Here is a 13602-nt window from a genome sequence, read left to right on the forward strand (position 1 = left end):
AACGAATCAGTCATTCACTATACACACACAATTTCTCAAAGGTCAAAAAAAATGTTGACACTCACTAGCAGTTTAGAGTTAGAGCAGGCCTAGGAAGTGATGTAATTTAGGGCGGACCTGGTCTGCAGTCGGAAAGTCCGTCCTAGTGTCCTTTCCTAACAACTTCTCCTTGACCTCGATGGAATACGTCAAGCAAAGATGTAAAGTAGAATTCATAGGGACTTAGGAAAAGACAAACGCGGTGCTAACAGAATCTGACTGCACTTACAATAGGCTACTGATTATGTGAAGGCGGATGTTATTGACGTGGGTCACATTGGTTGTTGATTAGGTTGTTGTTGCTGCCGCAAGGAATTGTGGGGTGGTACTATCACCTTTCTTTTCGAAAAGGATAGTCCAGTGTACCCTATGCTAAAGAATATACAAAAGGAAGCACTGAAGCACCTTTCCTAAGCATTTAGAGAATTCGACCAGCTTTTATAATGGCTGCCATTTAAATACTTCCAGGTCATTCCACTCAGTTAGGAACCTTCCTAAGCAAAAAAGGTCTATCCAAATGGGGCCTCAAACAGAGATGCTGAGTGGAGTAGACACTGCTGATTTACACAAACACACAGAAGCATTTCCGCAGAAAATGTATATTTATACGTTTATATACATTATATTTATGTTCTGTTTCGCAATATTTACAATTTCACATATTTCAAATCAAGATACATATCGAATGCACATGACAAAAACATCAATATTAAAAGGACATAATAATTAGATACACTGAATGATTAATTCATTCTAATTTTAATGCCATTCACTGAAATGTACTGCAAGAAAATGATTACAAAATAAATAAATCTCAGGTGAACAACTTGAAACACTTCTCAACAGGAGGTGCTTACAGGCCACTGGTGAGCCTGTAAGAAACGCTGTAGCACAGGTGGGAGGGGCAGCCTGTCAGTCAAGGAGACTCGACTCCGACCCATCGTCTGATGGATGGTCAGACTGCATAGTGACATCAGAGAAGGAGGGTCACCTGAAGGAGGAGAGGGGGAGCGAGAGAAAAGGATAGCCGTCAGTTCTCAGCTGAGGAGGAGACCAGGGAATAAACATAAAACCGGATTGTGTATAAAGAGAGAGGAATGAAGCTTTAAGCCATAAAAATGCAACTGATTCGAAAACAATGGAAGACTTGTCTCATGGGGTCAGACACGACTACATAACTTTGATAATGTTGACTAAAAGTGTGTTGAAAATTGCTAATGACAAGGCTACACCTAGTTAGTTGTCCTGTATAAGACCTTAACTCCCTAAACTTCTTGTTCTCACACTTCACTACTTAACAAGAAACATGTTGTAAAACAAATGATGTTTACACTTACGAGACATGCCGCCAAGGTAGCGCAGGCGTATACTGGCTCTGCCCCAAACACAGCTGACTGCCAGGAAAAGGTCCTCCCCTTTTGGTAGATCAGCAAAGGCCACGCCCAAATAGCGGCCCTCCACCAAGTATCCCAGAGTTCCTGCATCCGCATCCACTGCCACCACTACACGCTCTGGAATGACCACTGGATGCTCCGCCCCTGCAGGATACCTCCCCGCTTCCTTGCCTTTATGCCACAGCTCATTCGATGAGAGCTCCCACCCCCAGGACTGGGAGTCTCTGCCCACCAGCGCGGTGTAGCCCGACGCCTGCCAAGGGCTCTTCCTGGTGGAAATACCGATGAGGGCGTGGCTTCCTCTTTCGTACGCCTCCCAGGCCACCTCCCATAAGTGAAGCCCCGCCCTGATCCCACCGCTGGATCGGATGGCGTCGCTGCTCTGCTCCACAGGCTGACGCCACACACACACTCCACCATCGCTGACTTGCAGGTGCGGGGATTTCTCAGATATACTCCAGAGCGAGCACAGGTTGCCAGGGACAACGGGTGGTGAGTGGAGGAGTGCGGAGAGGCGCATGGATGGAGCAGTGGAGAGAGGGGTGACAGGAGAAAGAGAGGAGGGAGAGAGAGGGGGTGGACTGGTCCTAGAAGTGCTGCTGTCAAACAGCCGGCGACACAGAGAGAGACCCATCCATGCACAGGGCAGATAACAGAATGAAGACCGGCTGATATGAATATCCCTCTCTTGTTGAGTCTGGGGGAAATGGAAGAAGCAGCATATGTATGTCAGCCAGCCATGAGCCACAACAGAACTCAAACCAAAACATGTTTAATAATTTATTTTGACCAAAAGTAAGATACTGAGGATATCAGACAGTTTGTCTGTTTTTACTACTAGGCCTACATGTTTTCAGATATTTTAACTTCAAATCTCTTTCTGTCTTCTGCTACCTCTACCTTTAAGAGCCTTTTTGTCCCTGATAGGTGAAAATTCACCCTAGTTACCTCAGGATTCCGGAGCTGCATATACCGGTAAGTATATTTATTAGACAAACACCAATTGCTATTGGGCTCACTCCCAGCACAAGACTGAAAGTGAAGCAATATTAAACACATCGCACAAGGTTTGTATAGACAGAAGTTTAGCGTTCAGCAGGGATAACCACGTGGTGGATCTCTGACGTCCGAGGCTCCCTGTCTTGTAAGGATGGCAGTTTTGCACAAGGTCGGAAGAAGCACAGTTTGACCGTTCTTATCACCTCTGGTCTAAACATGCTCTTGTACCTATGCAGACTAAGTGGCACCTAATATTCTAAGTCAACCGGGGGTCCACGGAGGTACTGCAGGGGGTCCGCCAAATGATTTCATCTGAAGCATTTTTTCCCTCTTCCAAAAATGTAAAACGTCCAAAAGACTACATAAACATAAACAGAACCTAAACATTGCTTTTTATTCCATAAAAATAATACATAGGCTACCCATGAGTCTCCACCCGATCATTTGATCATAATGTCAACATATGCACTTTTAGCTACATTTAGCTATCTGGTGCCAAAACACGTTACCTGCCATAACCATACAATTTGAAATAATTTATCGTTTTGTAATTTCTCGGAACAAAAGCTCCTCGTCAGACACCACTGATGGCGGTTCAGATGATCTACCTTCAGAGGATGCCAACACCCCTTCCATGAACAGCCAAAAGCGCAAACGGGAGAAGACAAGTAAAGATTCAGAGAATTATCTAAAGTTTGCCTTCACCTACAAAGAGATCGATGGTGAAGAATTAGCAGTGTGCGTGGTTTGCTCTTCCGTGCTATCAAACGAAACTGCAACTGCAAAACAATGTTTGGGAAGGATGAGTAAGTAAAAAAACTGAAAAGCATCCCAATGCCCGCCCTATTGATGAATTGGCAGCTGATTTGAGGGCACTACTAGTCGCAAAACTCCCAAAGGCAGATTATTTTGCACTACAATTACATGAATCCACCGATGTGTCAAACGACGGAGCTTTTAGCTTTTTTGTGATTTGTCGACCAAAATGAGATGAAGGAGGAATTTCTATTCTGTAAGCAGCTGCCTGGAGGTAAAAAAAAGTTCAGAGATTTTCAAAGTGATCGACAATTTTTTCCGTGAACATGATAGGCTATACCCTGGCCAAAGTGTGTTGCGATGTGCACAGACGATGCAAAAGCCATGTATGACGCACTGCATGCTTCATAGGGAGAATGTTGTTGCCAACGACATGAATGATGAATTCTCAAATGTCAGATCTCTCACTAGGTATGAGATATTTCATCCATACTTAAGCTTCTCAAGCTACTCAATTATTTGTCCCTCCCTAATTGAATACAGACAGAGTGATGGCTAACTGTAAGGGAGAAAAAATGTCAATAATAAACAGAATAAATTGAAACGAGTTGTGTGTTACAGATGATTTGTAATTCTGTTCAAACATGTGTAGGGGAGTGTGTGTGTGTGTGACTGACACCTAGTTCCAAATAAATTATATGAATATCAGGCCCAAATTTGGGGCGGCGGGGGTGGGGGTCCCTGCTCAGTGTCTCTCAGCCAAGGGGTCCTTGGGCTGAAACAGGTTGAAGACCCCTGTTCTAAGTTACACACAGGCAGAAACACAGAAAAGCCATGTTCCTGCTTATATAAGTACATCATTCATATAAGGTAATTAATAATACAAGGCACTTGATTATTATATTCTTAAGTCATTAACAGTGCTTGGAAATGATCTACATCAGTCCCCCTCCATTTAAGAACAAATATCAAACATTTAATATATATACTGTATAAATAAACAGTGCATTGACAGGAGAGGAAGTTAATGTCACTAAATGAACATAGCATTTTCTCTAATAATTAAAGTTACTTCTTACCTTACGGAGCATGTGTTATGCGAGCTGTGGAATGACTAAATGGCCCGGGTTTATAGTTTTTATATGCATGCCGTATCAATGCCCAATTGCGTTGTTCGCTTTACCTTATCTCTTGTGCCTCCAAAAGGTCTGTGTACACTGTCTGGCGACCTCAGACACGGGAACGGGACACTCCATCACCACAGTGTAGCGTCACATAAGGCCGTCAAGCCAAGGGCGCGAGACACGGTGACGCCATATAGTTATTGGCAAGTCAGTGCACTTCATGTTTTTACGTATTGTCTGGTCGGAGAGGGAATACTCCGCTGCCCAAAATGGAAGGTGTAAGATTACAAGAAAAATAAGATATCTGACTTAAGTAGGCTACTGTAGAATTTCTTTTTTTAATTGTACGATCACTACAGGGATACAAATGCAACGTAAAGAGGACTACAAAACTAACACCTTGTCGAAGTTGATTTTATGCCAATCTAAATTTTTCTTATTTTTATAACAAAGAAAACATCCCTACTTTTGTATATGGTACGATGTTTAACATTTCAATTTAGGACGATGATAACTGTCCAGCTGTGGACTACTACTAAAGACTACTGATATGCCGTAGTCTACTTTCAAAAACTCCTAGATGCCTTATTTCACCTACAGAGGTCGCCAGACACCATAGAGATATAGTCTCAAGAATGTGATGTGTATAATGTGTGTCACCAGAGGCTTAGACGATCATTTTACTGTGATTTGTCCATTATTTATTAGCGTTTATCTATCTTCTGCTTTGAGTTTTTTGCGTTTGATTTTGTTTGTGTCTGCGTATTTAAATGTGTGATGGACAAGCAACTTTTACACAAAAGCAAATAAAACAACAAACCTTCAGCAGCAGAGATACAGATTAACAAAACAGAATATCATGCAAAACTGTGTTTAATCTGGTGTTTCTTTAGTGATATGATGTGTGTCTCTCGCTTTGTGTGTGTGTGTGTGTGTGTGTGTGTGTGTGTGTGTGTGTGTGTGTGTGTGTGTGTGTGTGTGTGTGTGTGTGTGTGTGCGTGTGTGGGTGTATCTGTGTGTTTGTGCATTTATGGACATTTCCTCTCCACACTCTGTTTCCCCCCTTCATCATACTCCTGTTTGGAGATCCACATCTGCTGGAAGGTGCCCTGATAGAGTGAATGATTGAGAAAGGGATAGATAGATGGAGAAAGAGAAATAGGGAGATTTGAGGGGAAGCCAGGGATAGAAGCAGAGAACAGCGCAGTCTTTCTGTCCAAGCATGTGTATATGTACCGGTTATGTATGTGTGTGTGTATGTATGTGTGTGAATGTGTGTAGGTATAGTCTGTATTTGTGTGTATGTGTGTGAATGTGCTGGAGAGAGAGACTCACTAGTGAAGCCAGTATGGACCCTCCTATCCAGGAACTGAATCGTCGCTCGATCGTGCTGTTGCTGGCTATGAGCTTCAACCTCATACTCTGGTCGGAGTGAGGGAGAGAAAGAGGAAGAGACAGAGAAGTAGATGGAAACACTGCTTAGTCTTAGAATTAAAAGTGAAGGAGTGAGAGAAAAGTTACTAGATACTAATTAGGCAACATTTGACACTATGCATGTCTACACATATCTACATAACATTACTAGTATGTGTGTGTGTGTGTGTGTGTGTGTGAGAGAGAGCGCCTACCGGTGGAGCTTTCGTTGACAGTTCTCTGTTGAGTCTCTCTGTGAATCCTTGCAGCAGTGTGTTGCCCCCAGTGGCAATCACACTGCCATACAGTCCCTAAAGAAACAGATATTAGCATGTTTAATAGTAATATGTAACACAGGACAATATGTAAACACAGAGTCTTTCTCTTTCTGTCACTGCACTCACTTACACAAACACACACTTGCCTTCTCTCTCTCACTCAGACACATAGACACACACACACGGACAAGCGCAGACACACACACACACACACACACACACACACACACACACACACACACACACTATCTCACTCTTATACAGAATATGTTTAGATTAGGTAAATGGGCTCTTACTGGCCGAATGTCGATGTCACACATGCCGATGCTAGTGGTCACCACATGACCTACTCCCAGCATGGTGTTCCCCGACAAACCCTAAATACAGGAGACATGGTGCCATATTATGCCAGATGGCAATGTTATATCCTGTTACATCTATGAATAATATAGATTATTAGTACAATAACCTCTGTGCTTCATACAGTACTGAATGAACAAGTACTTTCCAAAGTGGTGCAGAAGTGTAGTGTTGTAGTGGAGTGTGGCATGGTGTCCTATTCTATGTAATCTACCTAGTAGGTGGTATGTAAAGATATGCTGTTGTTTGTGTTTGTTTCTGTACCTTCACGTTAGAGGGGTCAAAGAGGCCTTCTGGGATACGTAGGCGCTCAGCTCCAAAGTCGGTGGTGAAGCCGTTTGGCAGCTCATAGTGCAGAGTTGGCATCTGAACCGCAGCCCTAACCAAACCCGTGAGAGTAATGCACAAATACACACACACATATGCACACACACACACACACACACACACACACACACACACACACACACACACACACACACACACACACACACACACACACACACACACACACACACACACACACACACACACACACACACACACACACACACACAATCTTAGAATGTTAGTGCGCTAATGTGTTGTTCTGTTCTGTTGTTAGTGTGCTAATGTGTTGTATTCTGAAATACACACAGATTTTAGGAAATGTCCATTGTACTGCCAGTCATAGATGTTGGGAGCAGTGGTGCGGGGGTGGGGGGTTGTGTCACAGCTACTTAGCTAGAAAGTGGGGTAAAATTAGGCTAGCGGACAGTTCAAGGCAATGCCACATAAGTGAATATTTGATTTCTGTTCAAAACCTCCCTCTGAGCCAGCTAACCGCCTGAGAGAGAGAGAGAGAGAGAGAGAGAGAGAGACAGAGAGAGAGAGAGAGAAACAACAGCTGTCAAGTCGACACCTGCACCTCCCAGATCTGTGTCAATACACCGACAGCAACAGGGGCAGCAGCAGCCGGCCCCACTTGGTTGTACTAGTCTTCCTCCCCCGGCCTCCTGAGGCTACTCAAAAGGCAGGTGCAATATCCTTCAGCCCAGTAGAGAATTATGCATTCCCTGTCCGAAAAATCTCCAGGGAGAGCATCACTCCTGCAAGGCCACCTGGTTCAAAGTGGCAGTGGCCAGAATACTCTGCAGACAGTGACAGCATGAGACAGCACAGTGAGAAATGTCCTATTCCAAAAAGACTGTGAGAAGGTGGTCCATGCTTTTATATCTTCAAAACTGCAACACACTACTGTATATTCAGGGATAAGCCAGTCACTTCATAAATCACAAGTGGTCGAATATGTAGCAGCTAGAATTTTAACTAAGACCAAGAAGTTTGACCTCATTACACCAGTTTTAGCACATATACATTGGCCCCCCAGGAAGGTTCAGGGTTGGTTGATTGTATTGTTTGTTTTAAAGGCTGTGAATGGTCTGACTCCAACCTACATTTCTAACCTTCTGACCCCTTACATTCCATCAAGGAGTCCCCAAACGAGCTTTTAGTGGTTTTACCATGGTCTAATTTTAAATAAAATGGTGGTCAAGCTTGTACTGTCATTGGTCCATAATTATGGAATAGTCTTAGGCTTTTATTTATTCTGAGGTTTACTCTATGTTATTTTTTTTGGTCAAGATCACTTTTTTATTTGTTGCTCATTAGTTGTGTTTTTATTGCTTTGGTGGTTTTATTCTGCTCTATTTCCCATATTTATGCTTTTGTGTTTTTACTTTTCTCTCTTATCCATCCTCTTTTTATCACTTTTTTGTATACTTACTTTACTTCATTTGTCTAAACCTTCTTTTTCTTTACTTATTTATATTAGTTTTAGCCTAAGATCATCTATCTTTCTTTTATTATCTCACTTTTATTGCTTTCTATGTCCCATATTTTACATGTCTTATATGTTTTAGCCTTTTTAATCTCTTATTTCATCCTTGCTTATTTGTTATCATAAATTGGTTAACCTCAACTGAAAAGCACTTTGGTACAACTCCTGTTGTTTTTAAATGTGCTATATAAATAAATGTGACTTGACATTTACAGCACCACCCCACCCCCCCATCAGAAAATAGTTCCAACGTCCCTGCTGCCAGTCAAAGCAACACAGTCTCTCACATGCATGCTCTTTACTTTCTATCCCTAATCAGTACATAAATATAAGCATAAGCATGGCCTCAAACATGCATTAAAACCAACACATCTTCATCCCATGTGTGGTAGAAAACCATGTATATGTATGCGTGATGTGGTGTGTGTGTGTGATATAGCCATAAGGCATCAACCAAAGGAAACCATGTTTATAAGGATATTGTGATGCTTACAGCTGCTTAGGGTCATCACATTGGCCTCTGTTTGGAATTAAATCCATGATCATGGTTTGAACATAGCCCTAACCGAAACTTTAACATTGCCTTGGTGTGGTCAAAAGCAGTCTCGCCCACAACATAGACCTGAGTGCAGTAAAATAGGATAACAAAAACTGTGTGTGATGGAGGACTATACCACTTACTGCTCTTCATAGGGGGAGTCAGACACCTGCAGAACAGATGCTTGGAAATCATGAATCACCTCCTGAGATCCAGAGTTGGATAGAGAAGGGAATAGTGAAAGAATAAGTGAAGCAGGTAGAAAGTAGAGTTAGTGTGGTTGAAGCTTTGCTGTCATTAGTTCCAGATTGTGTGAGATAACACTGGAGGTGTCAGTTGCAAAGCTGATGTTCTTACATTGCACATGTAGGTGTGCCAGGACTTTGAGACAGGAGGGAGTTTATCTTTCTTAGTCCAGTTAGCGGGTGCACCCTCTCTCACCGGTTCCTATAGAAAAATAGCCACACACAAACCACAAATACACACACACATGCATATACACACACACACACACACACACACACACACACACACACACACACACAACCACACACACACATGCACATACACACACACAATTAACATGAAATAATTCCAATGTATAGATTAGGCATAATATGTTTTGCCTATACTGAATGTATGTGAGGATTTCTTATCAGTTTGGAAAGAGAGAGAGGGAAAGAGAGAGAGAGAGAGAGAGAGAGAAAGAGAGAGAGAGAGAGAAGGAAAGTAAAACAGACTGCACCTTGGATGCAATCATGTAAGGAGGTGTGATCTCAATGTTCATCTCCTGGAACAGTTCTCTGCACTGCATCGTGATGAAGTCTCCAGCCAGGGGAGATTTAACAATACCTGACCACGACCACAAAATGTAAGCTCAGTTAGAATCCCTTAAAGTAAGACTATGGAGTTTCTGGAGCTGCCAAGTAGGGTGCTACTTTCTGCTGGACTATTCAGTAACTTATTTGCTGTCTTGCTTTGTCTTGTGTTACACTTGCTTGATGTTTGACTGTGTTAGGAAAATTGTTGGCAAGCTAGCCAACATAGATATCACAATAACATTACAAAGAAGCCGACGCGAGAGCACTTATTACTAGCATCAATGTCCAAGTGTGTTATATAACAAGCTTGCTAACATCGCTAACGAGATGTCTTGCTAGCAGCTAAACTTAGCGAAACCTGTTGAAATTTGCTTACTTTGTTTATGACAAACTAGCGAGTCAACAACTTTCCTAACACAGTCAAACATCAAGCAAGTGCAACACAAGACAAAGCAAGACAGCAAATAAGTTACTGAATAGTCCAGCAGAAACTCCATAGTGTTACTTTAAAGGTGCAGTAAGACATTTTTGCTTTCAAAACTTTCACAATAATGATATAATGACTTTGATGATACATAAACAGTGTGAAACTTTCTTTCTCTTTTTTATTTTTTCATCTTTCAGATTTCTCAGTAGAAGTTCTAGAAGCATTTGATTTTTTTCACAACAAAAAACACGGACTGCACTTTGACTATGCATGGTTAATTATACCACAGTTAAGAATATTTAAGTGCTGTTATATATAAGGCCACACAAGTACACTAAATGTACCTGGACACAGGAACTCACACCTGAATAGTTAGGCATACCTTGAACCAGGTAAGCACATTTGAAACAAAGTAAATGGGTTTATATGTGTGTGTGTTTGTATGAAAACTGCTTACCTTGCTGCAGGACATACCCATCATGCACTGGGATGGCGGTGGTGTGCGTAGCTCCACTGTCCAGCACCAGTCCTGTTGCACGGCCATTAGCAAAGCTACAGCCAATGACGTTAAGGCTACGTGATGCCATGGAAACCGTCTAATGAAAGCAATTCTGAACTGCATTCACACACACACACATATGTGCACGTCACTACGTACATGTTTCAAGCTCTTGACACTTGAGCTTTTGAGAACTGGTAGCATCACCAATAATCACCAATGGTCTGCTGGATGGAAGCATGCTTTTTAATTTGATTGGGAGGTATACTGTCTGATCAGAGTTGCGGCATTTCAATGTTGAGTCTGTGATTCTGGCAAAAGGTCATCCACCAATCAATCACACCCTTCCCTTCCATGCTCCTGAAGCAACGTCTTGATTGGCCGGAATTGTTTATGGCTCGGTCCAAGCCACTATGTTTGTTTCCTATTTACCCTGCCAGGGCTATGTAATTACAACAGAGTTTTTTTTAGCGCAAACACAGAATGGACAGCTAGAGGACTGTGAGGAGCAATGATCTGAATTTGACAAAAAGTGTATGCGATTAGAACTGCTGATGGCCCCTTGAAGCTTTGAACTGGATAATGCATGTTGGTTTGTAGCTTGTGATTGGATAGTGTCTCTTGTGCAATTTAGATCCTGATCTGTTAATAATATTTTAGTGGCAGTTTTTGGTTTGTTCTGATAGGTTGAGTTGTGGTTGGATTGGTGATTGGTTAATGCTGCCTGATGACTGAGTGATGGCTGATGACTGGTGACAGACGAGCTGTGACTGGATACGCAGTGAGAACGGCAGTCTTGCACAGGAAGAAGGCGGGTATGTTGTAGTGTTCAAACATCAGCTCAGTCAGCTTCTCCCTCTTCACGCGAGAGTTCCACTGTGTAGGCACACACCACACACCACACCCCACACACACACACACACACACACACACACACACACACACACACACACACACACACATATACACATTTGCATTTACAAACCTACATACAAACACAAATTGATTTGATCATTTTGGCAAGTAACCGTATAATAACCGGGAAAATGTGTAGTCCACCAATCATTACACACTACTGTATGTGTGTGTGTGTGTGTGTGTGCATGTGCAAAGTATGTTTGCTTACTGGGGCCTCAGACATGAGCACAGGGTGTAGGTTGGGCTCTGATTTAATGTATTTGCTGTACACATGATCCACTATTGCCTGGAATGCTTCCCAGTCCTCAACTGAGAGAGACACAGAAACAGAAAGAGTGTCATCATAGCAAAAGAGTCATGCTACACTTGTTTGTGTGTTAGGTGGTGCAGCATGGTAATGTGTATGTGTGTGTGAGTATGTGTGAATGCCTTGTACATGAGCGTGTGTATGTGTGTGTGTGTGTGTGTGTGTGTGTGTGTGTGTGTGTGTGTGTGTGTGTGTGTGTGTGTGTGTGTGTGTGTGTGTGTGTGAGAGAGAGAGAGAGAGAGAGAGAGAGAGAGAGTATGTATGTGAATGTCTTGTGTATAAATGTGTGGATGTGTGTGTATCATACTCATGCCATTCTTCAGTGGTGAGATTAGCTCCACTCCAGCTAGGGGCACATGTAGAGCGGGTGTGTCTAAGTAAAAGCTCCTCCCAACAGCACTATCTTGTCCCGCCTCTGCATCGCCTGGCCCCTCCTCCTCTTTGTGCACTCCCAGAGAAGTGGGAAAATCAGCCTATATAGGGATCAACATCCTGTTAACTTACCTGACCAATCAGTAGCCAAAACGCACAATTAGCTATAAAAGCTCACCATTTAATGTGATGGTAAGATGGTAAGATTATGGGGCTGAGGAACAGATGGGTTGTTTGGGGATACATGCGTGAAGGAGGACTGGAGACTCACTTTGGGGCAATCCTCTCCTGCATAACCTGCCCGGGTGGAAAAGGACCCGATGTCAAACACCAGGGCGCCTACCTCATCTAAAGACAGAGGAGATTGAGAGTCTGAAAACATTGCAACTGCCTTCCTGCAAAGAGTCTAATGCAGGAGATGGTGAGGTGATGTCATGCGTCATGAAATTTAGCCTGTTACCCGCTGCACCATTTAGGCAGCGCTGCCATTCATCAATTGCTGCTGGAAGTGTATGTGTGTGTGTGTGTGTGTGTGTGTGTGTGTGTGTGTGTATGTGTGTGTGAGAGAGAGAGAGAGAGAGCGGGAGAGAGAGGAAGAGAGCAGGTTATCTCAAACCCTTTCGAACCATCTGCCCCTCATAAACAAAGACTGTTTATTATAGAATACTATTGGCACTCACCTCCGCCGTATACACCACCGCTCATGCTGACATTAACCCGTTTCCCGGTGTCGGTAAAAACAGAACCCCGTATCTATCAACAGCAGGTGCAGCAACTGAGCATGCACGAAACAGAGGATTGGCGAACTCGTCTCTGTATGGTGACACAGAATAAAAAAGAGCGTTACAGTTTGATATTTGGGTTCAGCAAAGGGCGATGGGTTGAATAAATAAGAGAGATAAAACCTTTCCTCCTCTCTCTCCGATGTGAACCGCCTAGCCAAGTAGCAGAACACGAATGATTGGTCGAGCGGCCAAAGGGTAGCCTACGCTACTTCGTCAGGTCACGCTTCCCGCAGGTAATAGGGCTGGTTATTGTCAGTTTGCTAAAATTTATGTCGGGGCCGTATTTCACCTTCAGTTTGGACGGGTTCCTCCCACGCCCTTAAAACCCGGGGGACTACATTTTCTAATCGATGACCGAGAGAAAGGTGGTAAAACATGGATACTGGGGGCGCTCTTGGAGGTGACCCAACGTGCTGTTATTACAACATTATAGACCTAGTTTAAAGCACATTAGGGGGCTCGTAATTCCAATGAAAGCGCACAGACAGTTACCAGCACGTTCCCATTAGCTGGACTGAATTGGAGAACAGTGAACTATTCAAACTGTCTTAAAACTCAACCAGGAGCGTTGAATGTTGGTCACGTCTGACTCCGCATAATTTTAGGGAAACGGTTGCTGGGCAACGCCTGCTTTTTCTATCTTCGATTAAACCATTCTGATGATCCTTATTTTCTCTCGGATGCTTGACTTGGTGCATTCCTGTGGAGCACGAGATGGGAGGACTGTTTCCTCGTTTTCGGTGGGAATAGGAG

At 43.1% G+C, this 13602-nt stretch overlaps 2 protein-coding genes across 2 annotated transcripts; both read right to left on the reverse strand.

Moving 5' to 3' along the window:
- Positions 1-78: 78 nt before the first annotated feature.
- LOC105891407 (SPRY domain-containing SOCS box protein 2) lies at positions 79-2226 on the reverse strand. Its single transcript, XM_012817581.3, has 2 exons — positions 1377-2226; positions 79-1030 (listed from the first exon to the last, which is right to left on the reverse strand). The coding sequence occupies exons 1-2, from the start codon at positions 2065-2067 to the stop codon at positions 879-881; spliced, it is 843 nt and encodes a 280-aa protein (XP_012673035.3). The 5' UTR covers positions 2068-2226; the 3' UTR covers positions 79-878.
- A 2941-nt stretch (positions 2227-5167) lies between these two features.
- actl6b (actin-like 6B) lies at positions 5168-13377 on the reverse strand. The gene is made up of 15 exons (XM_012817613.3): positions 12970-13377; positions 12745-12877; positions 12336-12412; positions 12000-12165; positions 11594-11694; positions 11246-11343; positions 10426-10520; positions 9466-9572; positions 9078-9167; positions 8864-8925; positions 6628-6742; positions 6300-6380; positions 5941-6036; positions 5648-5734; positions 5168-5421 (listed from the first exon to the last, which is right to left on the reverse strand). The coding sequence occupies exons 2-15, from the start codon at positions 12767-12769 to the stop codon at positions 5341-5343; spliced, it is 1281 nt and encodes a 426-aa protein (XP_012673067.1). The 5' UTR covers positions 12770-12877; positions 12970-13377; the 3' UTR covers positions 5168-5340.
- Between the last annotated feature and the right edge of the window lie 225 nt (positions 13378-13602).

The sequence above is a fragment of the Clupea harengus genome, chromosome 18 (assembly GCF_900700415.2).
Source record: "Clupea harengus chromosome 18, Ch_v2.0.2, whole genome shotgun sequence".
Classification (NCBI taxonomy): Eukaryota; Metazoa; Chordata; class Actinopteri; order Clupeiformes; family Clupeidae; genus Clupea; species Clupea harengus.

Excerpts from the sequence above, each read along its gene's own strand:
- LOC105891407 (XM_012817581.3), bottom strand. The coding sequence starts at position 2,067 with ATGGGTCTCTCTCTGTGTCGCCGGCTGTTTGACAGCAGCACTTCTAGG. Across the intron at positions 1,031-1,376 it reads CTACCTTGGCGGCATGTCTC|GTGACCCTCCTTCTCTGATG; the intron begins GTAAGTGTAAAC and ends CTCCTCCTTCAG.
- actl6b (XM_012817613.3), bottom strand. The coding sequence starts at position 12,769 with ATGAGCGGTGGTGTATACGGCGGAG. Across the intron at positions 10,521-11,245 it reads AAGACTGCCGTTCTCACTGC|CTTTGCTAATGGCCGTGCAA; the intron begins GTATCCAGTCAC and ends CATTGGCTGTAG. Across the intron at positions 5,735-5,940 it reads TGTCAACGAAAGCTCCACCG|AGTATGAGGTTGAAGCTCAT; the intron begins GTAGGCGCTCTC and ends CACTCCGACCAG.